The sequence below is a fragment of the Triturus cristatus genome, chromosome 1_2 (genome assembly GCF_964204655.1).
Source record: "Triturus cristatus chromosome 1_2, aTriCri1.1, whole genome shotgun sequence".
Classification (NCBI taxonomy): Eukaryota; Metazoa; Chordata; class Amphibia; order Caudata; family Salamandridae; genus Triturus; species Triturus cristatus.
This window is the reverse complement of record NC_140580.1, coordinates 881,269,511-881,291,591: the sequence shown is the minus strand read 5'-3', so window position 1 is coordinate 881,291,591 and position 22,081 is coordinate 881,269,511. Positions and strand designations below refer to the sequence as shown.

At 43.0% G+C, this 22,081-nt stretch overlaps 1 protein-coding gene across 2 annotated transcripts in view; it reads right to left on the bottom strand.

Annotated features, from left to right (window-relative positions):
- The window catches only part of CFAP74 (cilia and flagella associated protein 74), a 927,349-nt gene that overhangs the window by 711,000 nt on the left and 194,268 nt on the right, over positions 1-22,081 (bottom strand). For both annotated transcript variants that reach the window (XM_085609345.1, XM_085609347.1), the window contains exons 8-9: positions 19,790-19,963; positions 13,990-14,100 (exon numbers count right to left, since the gene is read on the bottom strand). In XM_085609345.1, coding sequence (XP_085465471.1) covers positions 13,990-14,100; positions 19,790-19,963 — 285 coding nt within the window. The remainder of the gene's footprint in view (positions 1-13,989; positions 14,101-19,789; positions 19,964-22,081) is intronic.

The following is a 22,081-nucleotide window of genomic DNA, read 5'->3' as shown; positions in this document are numbered from 1 at the left end:
CAGGTCCATTTGTTGATGGAAAGGTTGAAGGAAACGACATCACTTTCCTAGTGGATACTGGCACTACCCATTCTACTGTAAGAACAGCAGAACTCCCAAACCTACCCCTCTCGGGAGAAACTATCCAAGTTGTAGGAGTCTCAAATAAACAGATTAGGACCCCAGTCACATAACCAATAGAAGTGAATATTGGAAATTTCAGAGACATGCATCGATTTGTGTTATGCAACTCAAGCCCAGTAAACCTATTAGGTAGGGACTTATTGTGCAAAATGAACTGCACCATCTTTTGTACGCCTGATTGTGTGGCTTTCCAAACATTGGATGAGGATGTAGCTTTCAAAATGATGCTAGCTAAACAAGGAACAGAAGTGGATGAGATGTTTTCACTTCTTACCAAGAGTGATTTGCCTGATGAATTAAGGAATACAGTGAGGTCAGATGCGTGGGATTTTACAGGAAAATAAATTGGTCTAATGGCAAAGGTAGGACCAGTCAAAATTGTGGTAAAGGAAGGTGCAATATATTAAGGGTGGGCGTAGTTCGCGAAGTAGCACTTCGCGAAGCTACGCAAAGTGAAGTTCGCACTACGCGAGCTACGCGTAGCACTTCGCGAACTGCGAAGTAACATGTTCGCACTGTGCAAGATGTTGTTTTCAATGATTGCACAGTGCGGACAAGCAACCGGCACTGTGCAATCATTGAAAATGGCATCTTGCACAGTGCGAGCTGTAGTTTTCTGCTGCTCGAGTAGATTTTTCCTCGAGCTGCAGCTTTCTCAACGCGAACTGGTAGTTTCTCATCGCGAGCGGTCGCGAGCATACGCGACCCCTCGCAATGAGAAACCTGACCTTCTCGCGTTGGGAATCTCGCCGGGAGGTTTATTTTCCATGCTCGCGATCGCGAACAAGGAAAAAGTCTCGCCAGGATGTCATTTTGCTTGCTCGCGGTCGCCAACTTGACGTTGAGGACCGCGAGCAAGCAAAAAATGACCGCAGCACTACGCAACACTACGCTACGCGTGTTCGCACTGTGCTACGTGCAGTTCGCGTAGTGCGAAGTAGCGCGAACTTCGCAAACTACGCGAGCGTAGCGTAGTGCTTCGCCCAGGCCTACAATATATCCAAATACACCACAATACAGAATGAGCCCTGTAATTGACCAAATGATTGAACAGGGTATTTTAAAAGAAAAATTGAGCAGTCCTTGTAATTCGCCAATCATGGGACTTAAAAATCCTAGTGGAAAATATAGAATAGTACAAGATTTTAGGAAAATTAATAAAATAGTAGTACCCTGTTGTCCTGTAGTACCAAACCCGGCAGTGATTCTTTATCAGATACCGTGGGATGCCCATTGGTATACTGTGATTGATTTGTGCCAAGCATTCTTTTCGATTCCACTGCATCCGGATAGCCAATATCTTTTTGCTTTCCGGTTCGGAGACCGTGTTTTGGCATGGTGCCGAGTTCCTCAAGGGTACACAGAAAGTCCGTTGATATTCAATCAGATTTTGAAAAAATGTTTAGAAACTTTGGTTATGCCAGGAAACTTTGTCTTAGTTCAGTATATTGATGACCTATAGTTGGCATCAAAGACACGAGAAGCTTGTGTCACTGATACAATAGCTTTACTGAACCATTTGGCAGAAGGAGGACACAAGGTGTCCCCAGAGAAATTACAGTTTTGTAAACAAGAAGTTCAATATTTTGGACATAAGATAGAAAGAGGAGTCAGAAAGGTAACACCGGAAAGAATAAAAGTGATTCGACAAATGAGCAAGCCTAAAACTAAAAAGGAAGTGCAAATGTTTTTGGGAGTGGTTGAATACTGTCGTCAATGGATATGTGGATTTTCACTACTTGCAAAACCTTTAATAAGGTTAACACGAAAATATATGACGGATCCGATTGAGTGGGATGATGAAAGTGAAGAAGCATTCATAAAATTGAAAAGTTGTTTGTGTCAAGCACCAGCATTGGGAATGCCAGACTATACGAAAGAGTTTGCTTTGTTCTGTTGTGAAAGGGAGGGGTGTGCACTTTCAGTGTTAACCCAGAGACATGGATTGTCTCGACGTCCAGTAGCATACTTTTCTGCTACTCTTGATCCAGTGGCTGCAGCATTGCCTGGCTACTTAAAAGCAGTAGCTGCTACTTGTGTGAGTCTGGAACAGAGTGAATCGATTGTGATGGGACATCCTATAAAGGTGTATGTACCACATTCACTTGAGATCCTTTTAACAAGAACTCGTACTCAACATTCGACCCCTAGTCGGCTGACTAAATATGAAAGAGTAATTTTGGGCGCTGAAAATGTAAGTGTGACAAGATGCACCATGATGAATCCAGCAACATTGTTGCCCAATTCCTATTGTGAAGAAGTGAAAGAGGAAGTTGATCATGATTGTTTGGATGTGACAGAAATGTGTACAAAGCCAAGACCTGATCTCCTTGACGTTCCACTTGAAGAATCCGACTTTGTACTGTTTGTTGATGTGTCATGTTTGAGAAGAGAAAATGGAGAATTAATGTCTGGTTATGCTGTATGCACAGTGTCAGGTATCATAGAAGCTTCCTGTCTAAGAGGAGTCAAGTCTGCACAAATAGCCGAATTGTTCGCTTTGACAAAAGCTTGTAAAATTGAAAAGAACTTGAGAGTAACCATATTTACGGACTGTCAATATGGTTTCTGGGTTGTGCATGACTTTGGCCAATTGTGGCTACAGAGGGGATTTCTGACTTCTTCAGGATCTCCCATAAGAAATGGCAAATATGTTAAAGAACTATTGGAAGCATTTCAGTTGCCAAAAGAAATTGCAGTGGTCAAATGTGCCGCACATAAGTCAGGAAATGATTATGTGACACTGGGTAATCGGTACGCAGACCAAGTAGCACAATTTTGTGCAAGAAATACAATGTCTTTGAACAGAGGGATGGAAAAAGAAGTTACCAATTGCCAACAAATGTTTTTCTCTGCTTTTGAAACATGGGATGAAGTTAGACAATTACAGGATGAGGCAGACATGAAAGAAAAGGAACACTGGATCAAAACAGGTTGCACAAGAAGGGATGACGATGAAGTATGGGTGTGTCCAGATGATAGACCAATAATGCTAGATAGCTTGTTGCCACAAATGGCTGGGGTATATCATGGAACTACACACATTGTGAGGGATGCCATGATTAGACATTTCAGACAGACGTGGTTTAATCCCAAGTTTAGGGTTGTTGCAGAGAGTCTCTGCCAAAGATGTTTGACCTGCCAACTGCAAACTCCAGGGAGGAAGACAGTGGTCAGTTGGGGAAAAATTGGAAAGGCAGAAGGATCATTCACAAGATTGCAACTAGACTTCATTGAGTTGCCACCGTGTAACGGTTTGAAGTATGTCCTTGTCATTGTTTGTCTATTTTCTCGATGGGTAGAAGCCTATCCCACGATAAGGAACGACAGTCTTACGGTTGCCAAACTACTGTTACGAGAGCTCATACCTAGATTTGGGTTTCCAGTCACTTTGGAATCAGATAGAGGACTTCATTTTAATAATGAGATAATTAAACTAATTTGTGAAGCTTTCAAAATTGAACAGAAATTACATTGAGCGTATTGACCACATGTCTCTGGAGTGGTTCAGCAGCTCAATAGTACAATAAAATCCAGGTTAGGAAAGGTGTGTGCATCCACTTCCCTGAAATGGCCTGATGCTTTGCCCATTGTATTGATGAGCCTTAGAAGCATTCCTGACCGAAGAACAGGATTAAGTCCGCATGAAATCCTCATGGGAAGAGCAATGAGACAAGCATTTGTACCTGGAAACAAATTGATGAAAATAACTGATGATTTGGTGATGGACTATTGTAAAGGACTAGCTGATCTGGTACGTTCTGTGTCTCACCAGTTAGGAGAAGATGCAAACACAATACAACCGAATCAAGCTCATGATTTGTGTCCTAGAGACTGGGTTGTGATAAAGAAGCATATGAGGAAATCGTGTTTGGAACCCAAGTGGAAAGGACCTCATCAAATCATATTGGTTATGACAACAGCAGTGAAGTGTGCTGGCTTACCAAATTGGATCCATGCCAGTCATACCCAAAGAGTCCCAAGTCCACCTGAACGACAAGAGCAGCAACTGGTAGAACAAAGAAAAGAACCAGAAGCTGAGAGTTGTGAAGTTGAAGAAAACAGAGCGACAGACTCTGAAGAACGCATTGACGAAGAACAACCAAGTACAAGTCAAGTAGAGTGGGCACCAGATACTGGGACCGAAGAAACTGCTGTAGAGACTGAGGAAGAGTTAGAGCTTGAAAGACCAGAACAAAGTGAACAAAGAATAGAAGAATCTTCTATAGAAAATTCAGAACAAGTCCAGCCAAAAGAAAGAGAAAATAAAAGGACACTTGCAATAGGTGAAGAAGGAGGAAAGGCAGTACAGACAAAAAGAGTTAGAAAGGGAGATCAATGGCCGAGTGGAGTGAAAAGACTGAGATACTTTCTAAGAAGAAAAACAGGGAAAGAACTAGAGCTAGTAAATGAGGTATCAAGTCAGGTTGAGAAAGAACAAACGAGAAGAAGATCATTAAGATTGTCAAAAATAGCGAGGGTACCAAATAGAAAATATAAGGCTCCAGAGTGAACCTATATTATAATGGAAGATTTTTAAAATCTTGATCTAAACGGTGAACCAGAAAATAACATTGTTGAAGGATCTGATGAAAGGGATTGGAGACCTCCTTAAAGAAAAGACTTTTTGTACAAAGGGTGGATTCATTGAGAAATTATTAAAAGAAGGAAAGATCGAAAAGGAAGAGGGACTGACCAAAAAGCTAAAAGCCTTTGAAGTGTGGGATCACACAAAGATTTTACTTTTTACAATTATACAATTTTTATTTTAGAAAAGAATACATTTTAGAAATAAATTTTAGATACTAAAATGGCGGAAGTAAAAGTGACCGAACATCCGGAATCTAACTTAAAACGACGATGTGTTAAATGCTGCCTATGTAGTATTACAATACTAATATTGATGTGGTTATTATTAACAGTTGTGATACATGCCTTAATGGTAACTAATAATCAGAATAACACACATACTAGTGAAAGAGTGAGTGTGGTTACTAAGAGAACTACTACTACAGATTTAGCACAAATGGATAGAAGCATATATTATCATGATAAATCAAGCAGTGATTCGTCAATAAATGTATTCACTAAACTTCTTTATTATTACATAGATAAAATGGATGTGAGTGACTTTTATGTTTGCATGAAACTACCTACTTCTGTCTCGGAAGGTGTAACCTATCACCATCTTCCATTAACGTATGGTGTGACGTGTAATGTTACGTCCAGTTTGTTTTATGTTACTGGTAAGTTGCAATACTATTATAGTAACATGGATTTAGTATTTTCAGAAATCCCTATTAGAAAAAATATGAATCCAGTACTTAGTGGTAAAAATGCAGAGTTCATGGGAGAATTTTTTCTCACAACGAATCCCATAGATATAACACATGCTCATTGAAATAATTTAACGTGTCTTTTTGCGTGATGAAGAAAAACATTTTCTAAATCTAGTAGAAGAAAGAAGGCAGGATTTCCAAAAGAAAGCTGTTGAGCAAAAGTCCCATGTACATCCATGGGCTGCTTTAGAAAGGGATTATAAGAAAGGCAAGACTCGTGGTGCAATGTCCCTGGACTTGTCAAAATCGGGGAAATTCTGTCTACATAGATTAAAAACTGAGTATAATAGTATTTTCATTGGTACTAGCGAATGTGAACATACTTTCCTAATAATGGGGGGATGGAGACTAAAAGGGGGAACTGATCCTGTATTCCCGGGAATTGTGCAGTAAAAACGCCTATTATAGGTTACCTGCACGATAGTATGGCAGTTGTTACATTGCAATTGTATTTCCAAAGGTATCCCACATCACTAAGAACAATGAAATGAATGACATAAGTACAGGACTAACAAGAAATAAAAGAGCAAGTTTTTCAGAAATAGTAGGTGATATATTTGGTGCACTGATACCGTCAGTTGGAGTCATATTGAATTCACATAAGATACGTCAATTGTCCACTGTAGATGATCGTTTATCAAGAGATACTTCTGGAGGATTCTTAATGATCAATACTGAAATGGTTGTGATCAGATCTATGGTTTTGCAAAATAGACTTGCCCTTGATATTCTATTGGCAAAAGAAGGTGGAGTCTGTGGTATTTTGAAAGTTCAACACTGCTGTACATGTTTCCCGGACACAAGTAAAGGTATTGAGGGATATATGAAGAATATTACAAAAATTCATAAAGTTTTGACCCAACTATAAGTTGACGGTGTGTGGGAAAAATTCAGTAAAAGTCTTTCCAAAATAGGTAACTGGTTTTCCACTTTTGGAAGTAGTTTATTAGGGAAAATATTAATCTTTGTGATTTCAATAGCATTAGTGATATTAATGATAGTAATGACCTATAAATGTTGCAAGGGAAAAATGAGAACTGGGTCAATTATTGAAATAAAGAATAGAAGAATGGGAAAAAAGCGAAAAAGGGAGGAAATAGAGTTAGAGGAAATGAGAGACAATCTGTATGGTAATATGAAAGAAAGGAACCTAAAAGAGAGAAATAAAGAATGTGTAGAAAACAACGTAGGTACCAAGATTAAAAGATAAAGTTGGCACTTGGTAATGATGGGTATTTTATGATGGCTCTAAAATGCCATCAGAGGGGGGATTGATGGAGTAAGGATTCAAGGAAAAGAAACTTGCTCGGATCAATCTCTCATTAACAGGTACTAATAACTAGAAACAGTAAATAAGAGAAAATGAACATGCACACGACATTCACATATGGGGAAAAGAGCTTTATGCACGCTTGAATAACAAAGAATAATTTGCTACACAACTAAAATCCCCCTTAAAACCGAAAAACCACGTAAATAACCATGGTGCACATGCATCAAGCAAACCAAAAGCGATTCCTTAATAGCGAGAAATAAGGAATCGTTATTAAGGAATCGCTTTTGGGCATGCATCAACAGATTCGGTAATTATTAGCGATTCCTTAAAAATCGCTAATTTTACCGAATATACAATAGCGGGGCATGCAAACTCCGATTAGCTAATAGCGAGTTCGGTAATACTGAATTAGCAAATAGCGAATTCGGTATTAGCGAAATCGCAAATGACCGCGTCGCACCGGGAACGTGCAGATGACATCACCAACCAGGAAATACAGCAGCCCCACCCTCATTGCATCGACAGAGGAGCAAACAGGAGCACTGACTGCAGACTGCCTGTGCAGACTGAAGCCACACAGACTGTTCCATCTGCCAAAATACACCATCCATGGAGAAGGAAGCCCCATCCAGCGCTGAGGCTGCGCGCAAGCGCAAGTTCTCCGACAGGGAGCTGGAGCACCTAATTGAGGGAGTCTCGAGCAAGCACAATCGCCTCTTCGGCAAGCTGTCCCTCAAGGTGCCTGAGGCGGAGAAGCGCCGCATATGGCTGCGCATCCGCGAGAGGGTGAATGCAGTAGGTGTGACGCCCCGCAGCATCGACGACCTAAAAAAAAGGTGGTACGACCTGCGGAAGCGTGCGAAGGAGAGGATAGCAGAGAGGCTCCGGGATGCAAGCAGAACGGGAGGCGGCCCTTCCATGGTCCAGGCTAACACTGCCCTGGAGGAGCTGGTGGAAGGAACAATTGAGCGGGAAGCCGTCGTGGGAGTGACCCAGATGGACACGTCCGGCGCAGCCACAAGTGCCCAAGGTAAGATGCATGCCTGATGCCATACCCAGCATAGCGTAAATCCCATTCCAGGCCCCCAGCAGGATCTGAGTGTGCATGCAGCTTTGCAACACACAGCTTTACTCCTAACACTAGTGCATCATGGGAGTTGTAGTCTACTCAGGCAAGTGTGCATGTACAGGGGTAAATGCAATAACCATTCACCAGATCAGTAGAAGCTGGGTATAGACAGTATATTTAGTGGATCACAGAGGGACATGTATGTGTACAACACTACGTAGGTCTAACTATCCCACTAACCATGCACTGTTTCACACACAGATGCATCACCTGGGGATTCAGATGACAGCGGCCGGCTGATAATCTCCGAAACACCGGTTGAATCAGACCTTGAGACAGCGCAGGATGCCCTCACATCACCTACACCTGCCACCCCACCAGCACCACCAGCACCAGCACCACCAGCACCAGCAACACCAGCACCACCAGCACCAGCACCAGCCACACCAGCTGCTGCCACGACAGCCACCAAAGCGCCGCGGCGCAGGTCCCAGGTTGCGCCCTTGCCGGTGATGGAAACACCCACCACACAAACGGGACACGGTCAGCGCGCCATCCCAACACCTGATGCACCACCTGTCCGCGCCAGGCTAACACAGCGGCGCAGGTCTCGCCAACGTTCGGTCTCCTCAGGCAACCTGGGTCTCCAACACACTCCTGGCATTGAGGAGAGGATGCTGTCTGTACAGCGCGTGCAGAGCCGCCACATGGCAACCATCAGCAGCAACATCGTGCACCTTGTTCGTGAAATGCGAGCCATGACTGCCGCAGTAACGGCCAAGGGCACGGCGGTCAGGGACATGAGCACTGTGGTGGCAGAGGGCAATGGTCACCTCAGGGAAGATATACAAGAGCTCACCAGTGCCATGAGGGAGGGCCATGAGTGCCAGAAGAGGAGGCACCGACAGCAATTGTTGCGTTTCACTGCCGCTACTAAGGCTATCACGTGCCACAGCAACAGTACCGCAGTGTTGGCACGCCGCACTGTGTCCTTGCAGGTCGACCTTGGGCACTTCTGAGGGGATGTGGCAAAGGCACTGGGGCAGTTGACCACTGCTGTGGAACACTTCCAGAGCAGCACATGCAGTGCTGCAGCTTTGGGGGGGGATGACGCTAGTGAGGCTGCCTCCAGTGTCAGCAGCGTGTCACTGGCAGAGGCCAGCACCAGGCGCCGCAGTTCGCGTGCATCCACGGGGACAGGCCGTGGTGAGGCTTTGGAGACACCTGAGCGGAGGCTTGGGGTACGTGGGAAGCGCCACTAGACAGTTGGACATGCATACAGGACCATGGTGGGGCAACCATGGACATCCACTTACTGAGTATGCACAGACGTGACTTTAAGGCACATTTTATTTTACTTTATGCAATTGGAGCATGATTTACATAGCTAGTTTTGTTGCACAAACCTCAGTGCTACTGTGCATTAAACAGTTGCACCCCAAACTAACTTGTGATGTTTCATTCTCACATGTTTCAAAAATGATTTTGCATGATGTATGTCCGCCTCCTATGGCCCTCTGCTGTGTTAGGGACGTGGTACAAAAGGGGGTGGTGATGGATGGAGCATAAGAACCAATCAAACACTCACACCCAGTCAACAGATCTGGGTTTGACCCATCACCGTTCTTTAGCCCACTCTGCCACCCCAGTTCAGACATGGCCATATGCAAATCAGTCTGACCCTGTGCCTCATGGGAACAGTCCAGCCAGAACTGCCAAGCCATGCCTTCCCTGGACCGGAAACAAGCTTCCTAGGACCGGTTTCTGGCATTTCAGCCGTCTTCAGCCTGGCTTGCTTGAATCCAGTGGCAAAGTGAGCAAGGGACTCACGTCTGAGCATACCCTGCCAACTTATGGCGAACAAAGCGGTACAAAAGGGGGTGGTGATGGATGGAGCATAAGAACCAATCAAACACTCACACCCAGTCAACAGATCTGGGTTTGACCTATCACCGTTCTTTAGCCCACTCTGCCACCCCAGTTCAGACATGGCCATATGCAAATCAGTCTGACCCTGTGCCTCATGGGAACAGTCCAGCCCGAACTGCCAAGCCATGCCTTCCCTGGACCGGAAACAAGCTTCCTAGGACCGGTTTCTGGCATTTCAGCCGTCTTCGGCCTGGCTTGCTTGAATCCAGTGGCAAAGTGAGCAAGGGACTCACGTCTGAGCATACCCTGCCAACTTATGGCGAACAAAGCGGTACAAAAGGGGGTGGTGATGGATGGAGCATAAGAACCAATCAAACACTCACACCCAGTCAACAGATCTGGGTTTGACCCATCACCGTTCTTTAGCCCACTCTGCCACCCCAGTTCAGACATGGCCATATGCAAATCAGTCTGACCCTGTGCCTCATGGGAACAGTCCAGCCCGAACTGCCAAGCCATGCCTTCCCTGGACCGGAAACAAGCTTCCTAGGACCGGTTTCTGGCATTTCAGCCGTCTTCAGCCTGGCTTGCTTGAATCCAGTGGCAAAGTGAGCAAGGGACTCACGTCTGAGCATACCCTGCCAACTTATGGCGAACAAAGCGGTACAAAAGGGGGTTTTGATGGATGGAGCATAAGAACCAATCAAACACTCACACCCAGTCAACAGATCTGGGTTTGACCCATCACCGTTCTTTAGCCCACTCTGCCCCCCCAGTTCAGACATGGCCATATGCAAATCAGTCTGACCCTGTGCCTTATGGGAACAGTCCAGCCCGCACTGCCAAGCCATGCCTTCCCTGGACCGGAAACAAGCTTCCTAGGACCGGTTTCTGGCATTTCAGCCGTCTTCAGCCTGGCTTGCTTGAATCCAGTGGCAAAGTGAGCAAGGGACTCACGTCTGAGCATACCCTGCCAACTTATGGCGAACAAAGCGGTACAGAAGGGGGTGGTGATGGATGGAGCATAAGAACCAATCAAACACTCACACCCAGTCAACAGATCTGGGTTTGACCCATCACCGTTCTTTAGCCCACTCTGCCACCCCAGTTCAGACATGGCCATATGCAAATCAGTCTGACCCTGTGCCTCATGGGAACAGTCCAGCCCGAACTGCCAAGCCATGCCTTCCCTGGACCGGAAACAAGCTTCCTAGGAACGGTTGTTAGGGACGTGTGCCTGTCGTTGTTGGGCGGGTGGTTGGTCATCCCGGTGGTCGTCATTCCTATCCACCTCTATGGGTATCCCCCTTCTGGTCGCAATGTTGTGCAGCATTGCACATACAGCAATTATCCGGCAGCATGTTTCAGGTTTGTATAGCAAGGCGCCGCCAGTCTTATGTAGGATTCTGAAGCGACTCTTCAGAATCCCAAATGTCCTCTCTATGACATTCCTAGTGCTGATGTGTGCAGCGTTGTAGCGATGTTCCTGTGGGGTTGCTGGATTGATGTATGGGGTGAGTATGTATTCACGCAGGGCGTAAGCACTGTCACCTAGAAGATAGAAGCATAGACTTAGCATTGGTGATGTACATACATGTGTGGTGTTGGTGTGGGGAAGCATATTTTTACGTACCTAGCAGGAGTCCCTCTCCAAATTCTCTGTTGATTAGTCGCCTGTGCATTCCACTGTGGCGTAAGATGTAGGAGTCGTGTGTGCTCCCCGGGAATTGTGCCACTAGGTCCGTTATGATGTTATTGGCATCGCACACAACCTGCACGTTAATTGAGTGGTATGACTTGCGGTTCCGGAATATGTACTCATTTGCTGCGGGTGGACATATGGGGATATGCGTACAGTCGATGCATCCAATCACATGTGGGAATTGTGCCACCTGGTAGAATGCCTGTTTGGTGCGGTCCAACTGCTGTGGGGTTGTGGGGAAGCTGATGTGGGTGTGTAGCATTGTCAGCATGGCATCTAGGAATTTCTTGAAGAAGCGTGACAGTGCGCTTTGCGATACGCCTCCGGCCACCGCAATTACCCCCTGGAAACTCCCTGAGGCCAGTAGGTGCAGGCTGCATAGGACCTGAACGTGCGCAGGGATTGCATTGGTCCGGTGTGTCTGGTGCTGCAGTAATGGTTCCAGGTCTGCAATCAGGCGCATGATCATTGCACGATTAAGGCGATACTTCTCGTACACCTCGTCCTCATTCTGCCCGAGCAAGGTTATGCGCAGTCTGAAAACTCGCTCCTGGACCCTTCTCCTGCGCTGTCCTGCTGCATTGATACGCATCCTCCTTGCAAGCACGTAGAGGGCAGCCATTTTGTGGGAGCCAACAGGGTCTCCTGGGCCACATTTAAGGGTTTTGTGATTGCCTCAATCATTTGCACATGTTGAATTTATTTTTTTGCATTTGCGTTTTTTTTTTTTAACTTTACCTCCAGGTTTTGATTCCCCTTATTTAGCTCTGGCAAAATAGCGATTTTTGGGATTTTCGTTATTAGCGACTGTTGCTTATCGTTATTTGCTATTGGCACTTTCCGGGAGCTAATAGTGATTTCGGTAACTGCTAATTCGGTATTTAGCGATTCGGTAATTTTGCATTTTGGTTATTAGCGATTCGGTATTTTGGCGGATTTATTTTTTGCGATTCGTTATTTGCTCACGTTTTGGGATCATGCATTTGAAGTAGGTATTTTTTAATCGCTAACGGGTGATTTTTGCGATTCGGTATTTTACCGACTGGATTTTGGCTTGATGCATGAGGTTGCATGTGACTAACCGTCTGAGAGAGAAAACGCTCAAGCATGCGCAAGAGTTACTAACTGTAGGTCTTGAGGCAATTCATGCCTGGCATATGCTTGCCTGAATTTAAAGAGAGCTGTCGCTGCTAATGCTTTTGCTTAATAAAGAAGAAAGTAACATGGGATAGAGTAGAAGTGGGCAGTGAACAGTGAAAATTATGTATTTGAGAGATTAACATCTGTTTATGATTCTTTTATTAATAGTGTACAATTGGGCCGGTATACCTTGGCAATGAAAGAAAATGACTCTAGAAGAAAATCTGTATTGCGCATGTCTTGAAACAGACATAATGTGACCTATTGCCTGGCAAGTTAAATAACTGCCAAAGAACTAGGACAGCAGCTGTGTGAACATGGGAACGTGTGATATTTGTCAATGAAGCTTGAATAAAATGATATTTAATTCACAACAAAATACGTATGGGAAAGGAAGACATCGATGAGCTAAAGGGGAAGGGTTTACAAAACAAAGGGGTCTTAATAAATTGGCCAGGTCAGCACAGTATGATGTGAACTTCCTTAGTCTCGACCAATCATATTCCAAATTTTACCAATATTCGCAACTTTAAGGGTGGGACATTTAGAAATGAAGACTATAATTGAAGTGTCTGAAAGATTAAATGTTAGTGCTGCTGGAAATCTCCAGCAGCACTAACGATGCGAGAGACGTGAGGAAGAGAAACACGAGAACAGACTGAGAGGATTCACCCTTGAAAGACAGCCTGATTAGATTGAAGATTCCGGAAGAATATCGAGGAGGGAGAGAGTGTAAGAGAGGGATGCGTTCCGGTGCGTCGGGGTTCTAGAGAAGTTTTAGTAAGTATTATCCTATCCTGCTCCTGTCCTATAGTCTTTGTCACCTGATTCTTAAGTCAGGAGACCTCCACCAGTCCTTTGGCCAGAGGGTTGGGTTTTCGCATTTCACCATTTGGTAATTTGGTATTCTGTCTTAAAATTTGCATATCTGTTGGAAATGTATGATTTCTTATGTCTTTTGTCTCTTCATCTATCTCTCTCAATGCATTGAATTGTTGAATGAGTTTGCAAATGGAATTCATTTGATAAATGTATTTTCTCTCCCATGAAAATTGATGGAGTTTGCACTGTGAATTTGTACAAATTACCGTTCACTTCAGATTGAGACTTAGATAAAATCCATTAAATCTTACCCAAGAGTCTGTGGTTATGTAATCAAGATTTGTAAGTTAGTTAGTTAATTTGTTAATATCACCATCAACTTCTCGACTAATGGTCCATTGACCAAAGGAAGAGTGTTGATCTGTGAAGGTTAGTTAGGCATTGACTAATCCAGATCAAGGTGAAAATAAAACTTGACCCCCAGCGAAACAGTCAGGACAACTTGAATGTGTATGTGGGCCCATTTTGAGAAATTTGTTGATTGTGAAATGTTCGTCCTGGCCTTTCGCTGGATCACCCCCACTTCTTTTTTTAGGACTTGTGCCCTGGTTTACGGGTACGTTTGAAGTACAGTCACACGAAGACTCACCTTGTCATGGTCTCCTTAAGGAACTGCACGGCCTTTTCGTGGTTCCGCTGAGCGTCCTCCACTGCTTTTCGATGCCTCGCCACTCTTTCTTGGAGGACCTGCTTTTCCTTCCTGCAGTGAGGAAAAAAATACACGGATGCGATTCATAATCATTGATAGGTGTCACAGCCCTATTGCCGTCCAAAAACGCTCCCTTTCAGGATGTGTCCTCTACTGCCAGTGCCTGGTGTAGATTACCAGGATACATGGTTTGTAATAAACTAGTCTATTTACAATGGAGCCCTGCTCTAAAATCGTTATCTTTTGCTCATCCGTTTCCTTTGCCGTGTACAATGTGTCGATCTTCTCTCAATGTATTCACCTTTTCTCTGTTTATAAATCTCAATCGCTTCATATCCACCAATTAAGCAATGATTACTTAATCTTATATTCGTTTTTTCAATATCTGAATTAGTCTATCAATAGATTTTACCCTTTGCTCTTTATTTTTTTAAATATTTACCTCCACTTCCCTCTGTCTAGTTATGAATATTCAAATATAGACACCTATGTTTATGTGCGGGCTGCCTTTAGATCCAGACTCTCTAGACTGGATTGATTACTGAATGTCCTTTTGCTCCCAATGCACTGTGCTTTTTCTTCTTTTTAACTACTCGTGACCAAGAGTTGCGTTTTATCTCAACTTTTAACTGGATTTGTAATGATGTTTGTTATTGCATGATTGTATCTTTTATGGTTGCGACCGCAACCGAATAAAGATTTATTTATTATTATTATTATTTATGTGGCATCCTCCAAATATATGTCCTATGGGTATAGATCCTTATCTATCTGCCTCTAACAATGTTTCTTCTTTCATATGTAACGCTATATAAACACGAAAACGGCAGCGCCGTGTGTCCTCTAGATGATAGCATAGACGCAGGATGAAGTTTTGGGTCGGCAGTACACATAAAATAACGTTATGGTTAAGTCATAAAATATTAAATCCACTGAAATCGACCAGGTATGTCAATCACCTCATCCATAGCACTACCCCAAAAATCAAGCTTTTTCTGTTTGTGTTTGCGAACTTTAAGATTCAGTGCTGACCATTATTAGTTCCTCATTGCTGCACCTAAACATCTTTTTGATTCCTTAAAAGTCACAGTAAAATGTTATCAAACCAGCCGACAGAAAATATCAGCTACTTTCCTTGGTCAATAAGATAAGTTCTGGTCTACAAACTGACAAAGTGGCTTTGCAAACTGTAGAGCTGTTAAGCAATCAAACGGATTTCAATTAGAAAATTTGGACCAAAAACAGGTTTGCAAACACTAATGCTGCAGATAAACTTATTTTTGCTTAAGCTTTATTTTTAGGCCTGGCGTTAGTCAAGACCTTTTTGATTTTACTAACCTATGAATAATGTATAGGTAAGCAGCCCTGTTAATCCACTGGTCTATTATTATGTTGTGATTTTTAAGACTAAAAAATATTTTTGATTTTAGCTAAAAAAAAAGCCTTCCCAATTGTAAAAACATCACAACTCAAAACAAGCATTGATAAAGCCAAAGGGCTGGAGGCCAACACCTTGACTCACTTGCTTTGCCAATGCTTGTTTATTCTTGTAGTAACTAAAATATTACTGAACGGATTTACTCCAAACCACAAAAATGATTTATTCTGATACAAGTTCGATCTGTTTGCCATGTGTGGTGTAACTGTTGAGAATTTTCAGTTTCATCGGAGAACAGAAATTTTAATGGAGGTTTCGTATGCACAACTACAATGCGGCACCCTCTGCTAACTATTGATTACCTTAATCAGTCTCAGTCGAATTTTAAAACAGAAAGTGTAGGTTGGGTGGACATGTTTCTGTGCAATTTGGGACAGCATCACATATTATCTCTAAACCTATTATTAATCCAAAAAGGCTTTTTATATGTACAAACAGATTCAAAGATATTGTTAATATAAAAGATGCTCTGCAGCATCTCTGTTATTACGGCTGAGTGTGTGTCCATAGGAAATGCATTGATTTGCGCTAGTAACTTTTGGTCCTAATCTGCACCACATTAGGCAGAGAACTGACCCACTCAGATTTTGCTCTTTGATTTAAATCCAGCATGCATTGGTCAATGAGTTCAAAAGTTATTAAGGAAACACTTCGGAATGAGTGCAAGATGAAATATGACTGTGACTGTTGTCATTGCTGTTACTGAGAGTTTCTTTAATGCTCAACTGCCCATTACTATAGCACCGTAGCACCTATTGGTAGTCAATTTGTTCTCTCGGCTACATCAGAAACTACCGGACAGAATTCTTCCAAGCGTCAAGAAGACTGAGTTTATGCCACAACAGAGCACATTTGTGGTTTGGCACACATCTGTTCAGTACTTTTAAAGGTGTATGTTATTAAAGGATCCCAGGTCCAATAGTACAACCAGGTATATTGCCAATGTGTTACAGTTCGCAGGGGGAGCCAAGAGTCGTGATTCTGGCTGAATCACAGCCTCTTGAGGATCTGCCGGTGAAAGTGGAAACAATGGTGGATAAGTGCCGAGAATTTGCTTGCACATGAAGCAAAAGGTCTCCACATAGGTCAACGTTCAGTTGATCAAGCTTTTGTGAGATTTGCAAACGAGGCTGGATGATTTGGATTGCTTTCTATCCTTGCCTTGATAGACTATGGTTTTTTCAGGCACTTATTGAAGTGAAGACTCAGGCACTACAGGTGATCAATGATGTAGGCGATGATAATTCACAGTGTGATAAGAGTAATGATTCTCTGGATGGTGATAATGTTGATTCTCTGCTGCTGATGAGCAACATTTTGGCAGGTTGGAATACACTGACAATTACTTAATTGCATTTGTCAGTCTGGTGAGCACTATCCCTGTTCTTCATGCCAGTTGATGGGTTCTGCAAGGATGCTGATGCTAGATCTAGTCCCCTTATGAACAGTCACACAAAGGATCATCTTCCATTTCTGAAACTAAGTAACTAAAACATGTTATTCGCAAGGGACCTTTTAAGATCCTGCTGTTCCTTGCCTATCTTCTCCAATAATGTACCACAAAAAGATTACTTTTCTGTACCCTTATATTATTGAATCACGTGGTGAGGTTTGGTTGGGAGAAAATTATTCGAAATTATTGGCTGAGAAAACGTTTGGTTCACAAACACACGTGGTTGGCAATTCAACATGTATCTCTGAACAATGAGGAAGGAAAAACTTGCTTTCTTACCTGTACCTACAATTCTTTAATGTTGATTTCATCCACAGATTTACATGCTTGAGTTATTTCCTATAATCAGGCTGGCAATCCTAGGAACTTAGGGTTTACATCACAGTACATACACACTCTATTAAAATATCGAAAACAACCATAAACTACTTGTAGCCTCTCGACCTCATTATATGAGCCAATCTATGGTCAATGTGGAGGAGTGACGTGACAAACTTCTAAATTCCGCTCAAAGGCTGCAATTGCCAGAGGGAGCTCTTTAGAGCATAGTTCAAGAACTGATCTACTTTGTTTCCCCTCCTTAACCTGGATTTGTAGGAGTGTGGATCAGCTAACCAATAGTAGGAAGACATACATGCCTCATTTTTAACCTTTTGGTGGTGGGTGTCTAACTTAAGAAACAGACTTAAGAAACCTCTAGACCATATCAGAGACAGCTCCTAAAAATCGATTTTATAGTCAGATGGAGAAAAAAAGATCTACAGAGGTGACAAGTATACTAGAGGCATCTGATACCTTTTCTTAGGCATGGCCACATAAAAATGTGATTTCTGCCTCACAGTTTTTTGCGAAGAAGCTGCAGGAGTTGCTATGTAGGCACCTTAAAGGGGACATGGTGCCAGTTTGCTTCACCACCGGTTCAGCCTGACCCTCTCTTTCCACTGCTGCTCTGCTGAGATGAAGTTAGTAATGGTAAGCAAATCGTTCGACCTTGCTTTTTCACTTACTCTTACATTTTTCAAAACAAGGGTTTGTTAGATGCTAATGTCTTACAAATAGTAGTCTAGGTGTCAGCTGGTGCTGGTAATATCTACAAAGTTATGAAAGCATACCAACAAACCTGCTACTGTTCATGAAATCTTTGTATCCCCGGGTAAGATTTATAGACTGTTCTTACTTCCAACCGTGTGAGAAATATGACAAGTTAGAGGGCGAAATTAAAAAAAGAAGGCATGGGAGAAGGAAAATGTGTGAAAGATTGTACAATACAGAGAGAGATGGAGAGAACAAGAAGATGAGATGAAGGTAGAGTGAAAGAACCTGAGCTCATTACCCTTTGGCCATGTGCATAAGGCCCTCATGCTGCCTATTCACGTGCCCACTCACTGTCCGTGTGCCCCAAGCTCTATGAGTCTAAGGGGGCAATTTTATGAGTTGAGGACCTTGTGTGTGTTACCCAATGGGTTTGTTGAGAAGATGCAGCGAGTTATGTTTCGGGTCTGTCTGTGTTAGGAAAAGAGGGTTGAGGTCTTGAAATGCTACTGGTGACTCATTCAGTGTCTGAGGGGTGTCCAGGTCTAGGTAGTTAAAGCGAGGCTTCAGTGCCAGCTCAAGGTTATCAGTGGTTTGATTTTCTGTGTGCTGTGATGTTCGCTGTGTTATTTCCGGAGAGCTAGGAGTACATGGTAGGGGGCAGAGTTAGTTGTCTCCAGAAATATAGGATAGGGACCGGTGGTTTTCCTATGACCCTGTGTTTTGCAAGTACTGGCGGGCATGAGTTTGTGTAATCCTTGTTTAAGAGGAGTTATCAAGGTTGTCATTAAGCAGTGCAAGGGTTAGTGTTTTTGTTGTTTCTGACTGTGTGTCTGTGGGACGGAGTGTTTTACATTGTTGTGGTCATTATGTTGGTGGGAACGAGTTTTGCTGGTGCCTTCTGCAGGGCTTTTGTTTGAGGCAGGATTGATTCACTAGTTATAGTTCGAAGAGACTCAATGAAATTGTGCCTGGTCGATGGGGATCAGGTGAGTGGTGGTCCTTTTGAATTTCATTAGACTATTCTTGTTATGTCTGATTTGCACCTATAATTGGGATTGTTGTTTGGAAACCAACACAAGATCTGTGTTAGTTGTTGTCAGAGGCCTAGCCTTGCAAAGCTGTGTTGCAGGGGTATTTGTCAGAGGGAGAAAGGAAGAGAGTGGAAGCACAAGGAGTAGCTCAGGAACAGTAAAGTGTGCTGTGTAAGCAAGTAGGGGATTTAGAAGGGTAAATGGTAAGGGGAAGCAGTGGGGATATTGGGGCTAAGTAATGTAAGGAAAGAGGAAGGGTAGGAGGATTAAAGAAATGAGGGAGATTGAAGTGAAGTTAAGGGAAAGCAGACATGTGGTTTGTAGGAGAGTTAATGGAATATAGAAGGAGTTTGAGGTGATTGATTGAGAAGAGTGGGATGTGGGGATGGAAGCAAGAGGGAGGGGTGATACAGAAGAAGTGATGAAGGGAAGGAAGAGGAAGATAAAGCATAACTTCGTTTTTTATTTTGCCCTCTAACTCGCCATAAAAGATGTGTGCACAGTTCAACAGTCCAAGATAAAATTCAATCAGACCATGTATTAACTACATTGCCCGGTAAAATCCTCCTGAAATTCAGAAATAAAAGGGGGTAGGACGCTCTTTGATTCTGAATTCAACCTGCGAATGTTTGAGAAAACCCTAATGATCTTCCACTTTAGTGCTACATAATCTCACAACAATGTCAAAACATCAACAGTGCTACCACAGCAAACAGCACTGGAAAACCTATTAGACTTTAGGCAGCACAAAATAAAATGAACATGAACCCGTCTCACACTCACTTTAGGCCTGCTTGCTGCCTGCGTCGCTCCAGGCGATCCGCATTCTCTTTTTTGTGCAGGCGCTGTTCGGCCTCCTCCATGCGGAGCTGCTCCAGTGCTGCCTCCTCTTCCCGCAGTTTCTCGCGCAGGTTGTCAAATTTGCCCTGCTCAATCTCGATCTGCCACAGCTCAGCTCTTTAAATAAAAAATAAAGGGTAAATAAGGCAGGTAGCAGCAAATAGAGTTCCTCTACGTCATCATCAATAGCTCCAGGCTGGAGTATGAAGCAGACATAAGGGGGCAGCCAGAGTATGAACACGTCTTCACCAGGCTAGATGACTCACTGTTCTAGTCCTACTTCTCTGATGGCAGGGATGGTTTTCTACTGCTTTTAGAGGTTTCTCCTCAAGGGCACTCGTCTGAAGGTGAGCATCCGCCTAACATTACATTAAATCCAATCCGGTCTACTAGGGAAGCTTTTAAAATGTTAGAAGGCATTAGTTACAGTCATTGAACTTAAAGGTACTGCCATCCGAAACCTGTCATCAGGCAACGAGGAACATACAAAATGTTTACCCATCAGAACCTCTCAGGTACTTTCACAATTTCCTAAACGTAAGCAACGTAGGAAGAAGGAGCACAGCTGCGGTGCGAAATCGCAGTGACAGCAGAACCCAGCATTTATCAACATCAAAAATTACTGTTTCTTGCCCAGGTTTTCCTCACCTTCACTGGAAGGTCAAGGAAGGAGGCTGGTTGCATTAATGTGCTTACTGGTAAGTCCTCCTCCATCCAGCACATGCAACATGATCCACACTTATAGAACGGTCATTTTTTTACTATACGTATAACTGGAGGGTGAGGGGAGTGTACCCTTTCCAATCTCCAACGTCACTCTTTCTGGCTACCTCCCATAGCATTCAGCTGAAGCAGCTAGCCGGAAGGGCAGGGCTCAATTTAGGCCCCTTCTCCTGGCTAGTACTGGAATAATCTGACTCAACATTACACTCCCAGCAGAAACTAATAATCAGCCAACTTGCACCTTCTCCAACAACATACCTTCAGATATTACAAATCACTGCGAGCCCAGCGCCTAATGTGGGGACACTTTGAATCCAGGCCTGAGAACAGAAACGAAATGGCCTCCATTTCAGAGAACTCATGAAAATTGAACTCTTTAAGATGGAGTACTGCTAATGACCTGGTACCAATTAGGGCTATGAATGGATAGTACTGGATAACTGCCATATGTCAGATTGAGCTGGACTCAACATACCTTACATCTCACACAGCCGTAACAAATGTAATCTTTAGTGATATGAAGTAGCTGTAGAGCAACATTTCATACTATATAACACTTCCAAACAGTAAACAAACTTTTTAATAAGGAAATTTGCTTTATTTGTCTTAAATTGCAAAAGCAAAACTTCACTGCACCATAGTAGATTATAATAAATGTCAAAGGTGATTCATAAAGTATAATATTCATCGATATTATATTTACCCATTGTTATACTTTCAGGATCCTGTTGTGTTTAGTGCTACACTTAGAACCAAATGTGTAGTACCCAGTTGCAAGCTTGTCAGAGATCAGAGGCCTACAAAATAGCTTTTCCTTGCCTGATGGAATTGCAGAGGTTGTGGCTGCCAAATTTGGTGTGTTGTGATTTGTTATGGTGAAACCGTTTTGAGGCCATACCTAGAAATCGTATGGGCTTTAGACTCATAGACTTTGCTCATGATACTTATAACACCTGCTGTATTCATGTGATAGTGTATTAAAGACAAACAAGGTACTCACCTTCGGTAACTATTTTTCTAATAAATACTACATCTTTCCACAAAACTACTTAAATATCTCCAAACTAAAGGCTATGTTCAATTCAAGCAAAAGGCTCTCTGTGTTGCAAGATTCATATTCATGAAGGTTCCGTCTCATAAACATGATATCCCTTTCACTTTATCTACCTGATCTAGAGAGGCTATAATAAAAAGGGGATAACAGACAGAGTACATTAAAAACATAATTGAATAAGCACATAATCCTGAGAGAGATGGTGAGAAAGGAGATCAATCCGTGGGAAGATAGAATATCTAACAGAGCAACTGTTATAAATGGTAAGTATACAATGAGAAGTAATGTTATCTTAATTTTCTTGGTTATGTGTGTTTTAGCTTACTGAGTTCATAGTATGAAAGTGCTCAGAGAGGTTTGGTGGGGTAGGAGCAAAGTTATTGTTCCCCAACTCGATCAGGGAGAGGTATAACCACAGGGTTTCCACCGGTGGTGCCTCATCTACCTCTACTAGCAGA